Genomic DNA, 9,283 nt, shown 5'->3' on the forward strand with positions numbered 1-9,283 from the left:
GAGCCCAACAGAGCCAGTGTGGTGTAGTGGTTAAGGCAGTGTTTTCCAACCTTTTCGACGTCACGGTACCCTTGACCTCACTCTTCATATCTCACGGTACCCCTGCCATCCCCCCTTCCCCTCCCAGTTCCCCTGCTTGCCACCCCCCTTCCCCTCCCAGGGTGAAGGGAAACGCGGGGGTGGGGGGGAAGTGGCTGCTGACCTTGCAGTAGGCCCTGCCCCCTCGGCCAGCTCCATATCCTTACTGGGGCTGGTGGGAGACACCGCAAAAATGAGGGGGGCTGGTAGCGTTGCTGCGGTACCCCTGGGACATGCTTACGGCACCCCAGGGTACCACGGAACCCTGGTTGGGAATCGCTGGGTTAAGGTGTCAGACTAGGATGTGGGAGGCCCAGGTTTGAATCCCCACTCTGCCATGGAAATGTTCTGCGTGACCTTGGGCCAGTTACATATTCTCAGCCTTGACACTGGCAAGTATTTGGATGGGAGATTTCCAAGGAATACAAGGGAGCCAGGCAATGGCAAACCACCTCTGCAGGTCTTTTGCTCTGAAAACCCTTTGAGGTCACCATAAGTCAGGTGTGACTTGACAGAAAAAACAGTAAATAAAAAGATAGCCAGGTTGTGTCTAAATGAAATAAAAGAATAAAGTAATGGACTAAAGAACCCAGTTGCCAGCTCATGGTAGGCAATCTCCAGTCCCTGTTGGAGCTGTGGAAGAAAAAATGAAGGGGGGAAGGAGCAGATTGCCACATCTGTGACTCTCTAGGAACGTCCTGACTCTCTATGGGCTTAACGACAGCATCAGCGATGCTCTTCCTTCTGAGACTCTGCCCCCAAATACCCCCGGGGGTTAACCATTGTGACAACCATTCTCCGTTTCAGTCTGTCACAACTTATTGTGTTGTTGTGTGGTTAACATGGAGGAAAGGAGAACTTTGAATGATGCACTGCCCTTGTTTGTGGAAGGTCAGTCTCTGCCATTTCCAGTTGCAAAGATCTTAGGAAACAGGTGTATGGAAAGTCCCTTCTGTACTGGACAAGATGCAGATTATCTGGCACTCAGTCGGCCAGCTTCATTCTAGGTAAGTCAGAACCTTTACGGAGGTTCTGAGATGGAGGATTTGTTAGGCCTTACTCCACCACCAACACACCACACTCAGGGAATTTGGCAATTACCCTGTATGGATCCCTATTTCTGTCCGTGTTTTAATACCACACACACACAAGCCTTTACCACACACAAAACAGGTTTGAAGGAATTTTGAGCCCAATAAATAAAATGAGGAAAGTAAATGTGCAACGGCTACTGCCTTGCTGGCTTGACCCCAAAAGCCAAAGGAAAGGGGTGCAAAATATGTTTTATTTTAATTAACTACAGAGAAATGTTACAAAGTAATTTGTGATGTGGAGCGAATGCACAAACTATTTTATAAAAAGGAGTCGATGAGGATCTGAAATGCCTCCCCCCCCCCCCACCCTAGAGACAAGTTGTGAAAGTCTAAAGGCTGGCTATTTCTTGGCTTCTGATGGAGGGATTTGGGCATGGGCCTCAAAGGTGACAGGAATCTTGATCTCAGCAGATTGGATGGCTGGTTTGGGCAACGGGGCTTCCACAGTCAGCGTGCCATCGGGGGAAAGTGATGAACGGACCGCGGCAGGATCGATACCGGGTGGAAGTCTGAAATGGTGGAAAGAAATGGTGAACGAGTACAGGATGAGAAGGCCCCCCAAGTGCCTCCCTCTCTGGAATGTTGTGCAGAAGGCATCCATATTTGCAAATAAAAATAATTACAATGCCCAATCAATCAATCAATCAATCAATCAATCAATCAATCAATCAATCAATCAATCAATCAATCAATCAATCAATCAATCAATCAATCAATCAATCAATCAGGTAGCAATATTCCAACTGAGTTAAATGGCCCTAATTTAGTTTTTTTTTAAGATTACAACATTATTTCTAATACAAATACTTTGAGGAACAACAGGTAGTGTATGCTACCTTAGGAGAGATGACAGATGAAAAGCAAAACAGCTTTCCAAAGGGAAATTAGGAACGCTTCCCAAATTCTCATCCAAATTTCTCCCTGAATTGTGGAATTCTATTCTCCTTTCTGGCCCGAAAATACAACATTGGCAATCCTCTTTTGTTTCATTTCTTAAAACCCGTATTTTGCAAAGTGCTTCGCTTTCACAATTTGCTACAAGTGTTCGCTTTTTCAGTTAATTTCCCGATCCCGCCCCCCCTCTTTTCTACCAGTGCATTCAGGCACAATGATAATACACTTTGAATGTACTTTGAATCTTGATGTGATCTTATCAGTCTGGGTGATCATATCAAGAGGGGGATGCTGTGTTTCATCAACAACGGCAAAAAAAAATTACAGTACCTACACTGGTGTCAAGGTTTCTTTTGAGTTGATATCTGTACCAGCGTGCAGGGATATAAATGTGAATCGGTAAAACTGCACATACAGAATCTTGCTGCATAATTACATACTATCATATTAAAATTGCTTTTCTTGCTGTGTTTTATCTGTGCCCCTGTGAGTCTCAGTAACAAAAGGGTATTCTGGTGGGTGTGCACAAATGTTCAGAAGGAGCTGAAAGCTTTGGCCAAACGTTTTCAGAATTAACGGTAGAAATTCTCCTTGTTGAACCAGCATTTACAGTGCCATCCTATTTCAGTCAATGCTCACTGATTACCCAAGGCTTAAACGGAAGTGACCTGACATTGGATATCAATGTTTAAGAGAAGTGGAAGGATGTATCAGTTGTCCCAGACTATATACCAGATTCTGATATCTATGCTAGCTGAATATTGAAATGTAGAGGAATTGAAATGGGGAAATCTGGTCATCATCAGAAAAAAAATGTTATTGGAACTACAGTGAACAAAAACTGAACCCACTTGTGGAATGCATAACCCCTCCCCTCCCACCAGAACCCTCCCCTCCATCTTTCTTGTTCGGGTAGAATTACCCGAACCCTTTCTTCCATGACACCATTTTTCAATCCAGCCTACTTACGTGTACTTTCGGGTGAAACATCTGGAAATGAACCCATGTTCGTCTTGTCTTTCTTCATGCTTACCTAGAAGAGGAAAGGTTGCAGATGTTGTCAATAGAGCAACTAATGCCACCCCATTGGGAACAATAAGTATTCTTGAGCCCTAAATAGACAGGTTACTAGTTGCATCTGGTCTAGGAATGAAGGGATCCTATTATTTTATTCTTCCACCAATTTGCCCTGCTCTGAGCTCCTTTGCTTATGAATTTTGATTTGATTGGAAGAATTCCTCAAATAATTCAAAATGGGTGCCCCTTCCTTTAGTTTACTGGCTGGCGTGACATAGTGGCTCATAGGTGTCAAACTTGCGGCCCTCCAGATGTTATGGACTACAGTTCCCATCATCCCCTGCCAGCATGATGCTGGCAGGGGATGATGGGAACAGTAGTCCATAACATCTGGAGAGCCACAAGTTTTACACCTGTGGGCTACAGCATCAGACTAGAACCTACAACAACCAGGTTGAAATCCATTGCTCGACCATGGAAATTTGTCAGGAGACCTTGGGCCTATCAAAATCCTTTAGCCTTACCTACCCTCACAGCCTTGCTGTTGTGAAGATTAAGGGAAGGGAAGGGGAATGATCAAGGAGAAAAGTGGGCTATATTTTTAAAAGCATCTGTTCCTATTGGTAGTTTCAGAGTTATGTTGGTCTGCAGTACAGCGGTTAGATTTGAGCTCAGTAATCCCTTAGAGAACATCAAGAGTTCTGGGGTATAAGCTGTTGAGAGTCAAAACTCATTTTGAAAGTATATCCCTTGAAACTCCTGTGGGTCTTTACGGTGCTACTGGACTCAAATCAAACTGTTTTGCTGCTGTTGTAACTTATAGGGGTGGTAATTCGGTTAAATCAAATCACCCCCTCCCCCAAAAAAGTCTTAAAAATCAGGATATTCGGCACCACCTAATAGCCCTGGTGCCAAAAAAGCCAAACGTGATTCGACTTTAGGGCTGGAACTCAAACTGCCTCCCTCACCCCCGCAGGCCCCTGTAGCCAGCTCATGGACTTGGGAAATAGCAGCCATGTCCACATGAATCTGGAAAACAGCAGTGGGGAGCAAAGCAGGGGAGAAAGATATAATTTTTTTTCATTCGGTAAATTTCGGGATTTAAAAGCCCCGAAAATTCGGCAAAAGTTGAATAAAGCCAGTGGGTATTATTATTACTTGTCTTTACTGAAAATTTCTGGGTTTTTAAAACCCCAGCCCCAAATTTACCAAATTAAAAAAAATTGTGCTCACCCCTAATATCTGATGCAGTTGAATTCAAAGATAAAGTACCACAAAATTGGAGGCTGCATTGAGATTATTTTTGTGCGTGGTATTCTAATGATGTGCACATACACTCAGGCACACTGGAAGACAGTACACACACACACACACACACACACACACACACATCACACACACAGGAATTTTGATGATATTAAAGCAGTCCCATCAGCAATGTAATATCATAACATTAAATCCATGCAGATGTGTGCATCAGAAAAGCAGAGGTGAGAAAAAAAATCATGAATGAGTAGAAGGCACAAGGCACTATATAAAACTGGAGGGAAACAAACAAAACGGAGCAAGGATTAAATAGTTTGAAGAAAGCAATCCTGGTCTCTCCCTTTTCCTTTTCAGCAGTGGCAAACTGTCAGGGGGATTGTGTCTAGTTGATTGAGATGCATTCCTAATTCAATGTAATTGCTACAAGATATATGTAACCAGCCTGCTATATGCTACCATTGCTTTATTGGGGCATTCTTTCCTTGATCTTTGCTTTATGGCTTCACACACCGGGTAGATAACTAGGCTTTCCCCTGACACTTTTGGTCTCATGGGAAATGGGATGTCATGGGGGCAGGAGGCCAGGTGGCTTTATCTCTATCTGTTGCTGACCTTGGGGCGCCTCAGCTCTGAAATAACTTTTTCTTACATTCTTTGAGAAAACGGGAGGGAGGAACCCCTTTCTGAATAAAGGGGATAGCAAAAGCCATGTTCACCAGATCTAGTTTTGACAAGCTGGGTGCTTCGATGCCAATCAATAAACGCTACTGAGCAACAATATGGAGTCCTCTGAAGATGCCAGCCACAGATGCAGGCGAAACATCAGGAGAGAATGCTGCTAGAACATGGCCATACAGCCCGGAAATGACACAGCACCCAAAATATGGAGTCCATTTATTGCTTCAAGGTTCGAGACCTAACACAAACAGAGCGTGCCAGGGTTGCTGAACATTTTCCCCAGCTTTTGTTTCTGTGTTTCTAACACTACAGCCAGCTATGGCTCTGGCCTGGATGGCCCAGGGTAGCCCAGTTTCATCAAATCTCTTAAACCAAGCAGGATCAGTTGGTATTTGGATGAGAGACGCCCCCCCCCTCAGGATGAATGTCTCTTGCTTTGAAAACCCTGCAAGGTCACCATAAGTCAGCTGATTTGGTAGCAAAAAAATTACAGATATGAGCTCAGTCTTGTGAACATTGGTGTATAGTTAATGGGAATCCACCCTGACCTGGATGGGCCAGGCTAGCCTGATTTCATCAGATCTCAGAAGCTAAGCAGGGTTGGTCCTGGCTAGTACTTGAATGGAAGGCTATCAAGGAATGCCAGGGGCACAATGCAGAAGCAGGCAATGACAAACCACCCTTGTTTGTTTCTTGCCTTGAAAACCTTATTGGGTTGCCATAACTTGGCTGCGACTCACCTGGCTGTGACTCACTGGCACTTTACACACACATACATGTTTATCAGGGGCGTACTGCCCAGGAGGATATATATAAATGTCCCCGGGATGCAGCCATTTAGTCACATGGGGGCATGGAAAATTGCCCCCATACCCTTCCTCCTCCCCTCCCCCCAGTCCATACACTGACTTCAAGACCTGGTGCAAACAAGTGTTGTTTGGTCAAGGTGGGGGAGGGCAGCCGCCCATATGCGGGTGGAAAACTCAGATTTTGCACCGGGCTACATTTTCTCTAGATCAGGGGTAGGGAACCTGCGGCTCTCCAGATGTTCAGGAACTACAATTCCCATCAGCCTCTGTCAGCATGGCCAATTGGCCATGCTGGTGGGGACTGATGGGAATTGTAGTTCCTGAACATCTGGAGAGCCCCAGGTTCCCTACCCCTGCTCTAGATACACCTCTGGTGTTTATGCCCATGCTTTGAAAAGACTTGCTTACTGGCTGCTGCTGACCAAGCCGCCATAGAAAGCGCAGGAGCAGTCTGGGAGCCGTTTTTTTCTCGGTCAGATGGCAACACTCGGCGCAGCTGCTGTTTTTCCATAATGCCAAGTCACCGAACACGGCTCTCTCCTCCCTCTCCTAACCGCCCTCCCCTCCGTTCTGTTGAGCTGGTTGCCATGGTTATGCAGCTACACCCTGATGGACTTGATGCCTCTGCATTGGGCTTGATGCCTTGTCAAATGGGGATAAATTGGATGGTGCTGGGAATCTTGCAGGGAAACCAAGACCAATGCAGGAGAAGAAGACTGGGATTCTCCCCACTTTTCCATTCAGTCCAGCCTTGAATTAGGTGCGGGGTGGGAGCAGCAGAATTAAACCTCCCTGGGGAGCGAAAAGGGAGGAAGAGGAAACCCATAAATAATTCATCATGGAAAATTGAAGGGAGGGGAGAGATGGGTTTGAGGCGCAGTACTTATCGGGAAGGGGGCTCTTCTTCCGATGCCCAGCTTGAAAAGGCTGTGATTGTCGCTCTCCCCCACCAGTCCCCTCCCTATAATTTGCTCAGATGGACTTGGCACCTGATCAATCTAATTGATTTTAATCAGAGCTCTAATGTGCCAGCTGTGATCCAGATGGTCCCCGGGGCTGGGGGCTGGGAGGAAGCTCCCCGATTGTTTTTGATTCTTGATTAGCTGGCCCACACCTAATGGCATCCTCCAGAACTCAGCCACAAGAAGGAGCTAGAAAGGCTTGTCTTGATGAGGAAGGTGAGTGAAGGTGGCGCATCCTTGCCCTTGCTTGCCTTTGGTCAATGAGGGCACAGCAAAGGTATCTGGGAGCAGGGGCACTGCTATTCCTTCCATCAACAAGGCAGCAGCAAGGGGAAAGTCTGGGGAAAGTCAGCTCGGTCAGCTGCAACCCCACCTGTGATCCACCATGACCCCACCAGCTGCCCACCACAAATTCTGGGCTTGCTGTTAGTCCGTTTAAAATAGTTTTCATTGAACATTCTGGCTAGCAACTTCTCAGATCGGTAGATCTGGGATTCTGTATGCAAAGCTTGTGCTCCTTCATTGGGTCTTGGCCTCACTAGGGTTTCTAATAAGGGTCGAGAAATTCCAGGGGGTTTGGGGGCAGAGCTTGGGGAGGCAGACTTTTAGGAGGAGAGGAACCTCAGTGAGATATGCTGTCTTAATCTCCCCCCCCCCCATCCAAACTGGGAATTCAAAGACCTGCCCAATGAGCATACTAAAAATTTTGCATGCTGTTAAGTCCTAGGATACAAGAGCAAGGAGTGGCAAAGGTGGGGGAAGGAGGTTTCACCTAGCTATGGTCAGCTCCGCACGTTTCTAAAACCTTTTCAAGGGATGTCACTTACCAGTTATCTCCACCACTCCATCCTTGGTCTTCACCAGTAGTTCCTCCGGCGCAAAGTGGTTGACATCCAAGGCCACTTTCCAGCTGTCTTGAGTTTGCCGAATCTCAGAGATGCCGCTGCTCAGTTGGCGACTCAAGGCCTGGTTGAAGGCCGGGTTGGTGCTGGGCGAGGTGACGATGGGTCCACTAGCTCCCTGTTCGGGGCTCACGCTGGCCAGAGGGCGGATGTAGCCTGGCCAGCTGGTGGTCCCGACAGGCCATTTGTACCAGTCTTCAGGGATGAGAGGCATCCCAAAGGACTGGTCGAAGAGGCGGCTGCCCCGATGCCAGTCCCGGAAGGGATCCCAGCTAGGGCTGCGGAGGAAGGTGAAGGGGACTCGACGTTCCGACATGTCTCGTCTGGGAGTTGTGCCTCAGAGCTCTCCGTTTGGGCTCTGACTGCAGGGAGCAACAGCTGCCAGCTGGCCCTTATCAACAGACAAATGGCTATTTTTGGACATGCATTCCAACTCTCTATTAATGGAAATTACATTTAGCCAGGGGAATTGTGGATGATTCTCTCGCAGGTCTGGACAGTGTTCTCCCCTGCTCCTCCAGCCTCCCTTTGGGGAGTGGGAGGTGGGACGGGTGGCGGTGGGGAATGCAGGCCGAATCCTCCTGAAGATGAGCCAAATGTTCAAGGTTATATTTGCTCTCCACAGTCTTAATGAAAGTTCAGGCTGACCTGAGAACAGAATGTCACGTGGAGAAGACTGTGCTCAAACCAAATGGAAAGAGAGAGGTTCTTGTGTGTGCGTTTATTGATTTATTCAATAGATATTCCGCTGTTTCTTGATGACCTGGCACCCGACAAAAGCTTTTTCTGAAGATGCAAACATTTCTGTCTCCAAGTGGGCTCAGATATAATGAATTACATGTCTGGGAGATCAAAGGGGCCAAATTACTTTTCATTGCTAGGAGGAGGAGGAGGAGGAGGAGGAGGAAGAAGAAGCAGAAGCAGAAGCTGGAAGCTGGAAGCTGGAGGAAGAAGAAGAAGAAGAAGAAGAAGAAGAAGAAGAAGAAGGAGAAGGAGAAGGAGGAGGAGAAGGAGGAGGAGGAGGAGGAGGAGGAGGAGGAGGAGGAGGAGGAGGAGGAGGAGAAGAAGAAGAAGAAGAAGAAGAAGAAGAAGAAGAAGAAGAAGAAGAAGAAGAAGAAGAAGAAGAAGAAGAAGAAGAAGAAGAAGAAGAAGAAGAAGAAGAAGAAGAAGAAGAAGAAGAAGAACCACCACCACCACCACCACCACCACCACCACCACCTGGTTTAAAATTATCATTAGGGAAAGCTCACGGTCAGTATGCCTTTGCATACCACAGGGATGGGAAGGTGAGATTTTGTGCCCATCCAACCCACACCTGCATCATTTTTCTTGCTTCTGCCTTGGATGACCACCACTTCCCTGGGCCACCAGAGGGCTGGTGAGCTCATGACAGAGGAGGAAAGGCAGTTTTGCACAGAAATCATGTGAGAATGGGAAGCAAACAGGAAGTTATTTCATTCATGATTCATCCCGGCAGAAATATGCAATGCTATTAGTCTGTTCATGTAATTCAAATGGACTCATTCCCTTTAAACCATGTTGTCTTGTTTTAAGAGTTTTTATCTGTTTCCCCTGTTTTCCCC

At 46.8% G+C, this 9,283-nt stretch overlaps 1 protein-coding gene across 1 annotated transcript; it reads right to left on the bottom strand.

Moving 5' to 3' along the window:
- Positions 1–1,314: 1,314 nt before the first annotated feature.
- On the bottom strand, positions 1,315–8,092 carry HSPB1 (heat shock protein family B (small) member 1). The gene is made up of 3 exons (XM_048519605.1): positions 7,626–8,092; positions 3,036–3,099; positions 1,315–1,681 (listed from the first exon to the last, which is right to left on the bottom strand). The coding sequence occupies exons 1-3, from the start codon at positions 8,014–8,016 to the stop codon at positions 1,513–1,515; spliced, it is 624 nt and encodes a 207-aa protein (XP_048375562.1). The 5' UTR covers positions 8,017–8,092; the 3' UTR covers positions 1,315–1,512.
- Between the last annotated feature and the right edge of the window lie 1,191 nt (positions 8,093–9,283).

Source organism: Sphaerodactylus townsendi, linkage group LG16, assembly GCF_021028975.2.
Source record: "Sphaerodactylus townsendi isolate TG3544 linkage group LG16, MPM_Stown_v2.3, whole genome shotgun sequence".
NCBI classification, from domain to species: domain Eukaryota; kingdom Metazoa; phylum Chordata; class Lepidosauria; order Squamata; family Sphaerodactylidae; genus Sphaerodactylus; species Sphaerodactylus townsendi.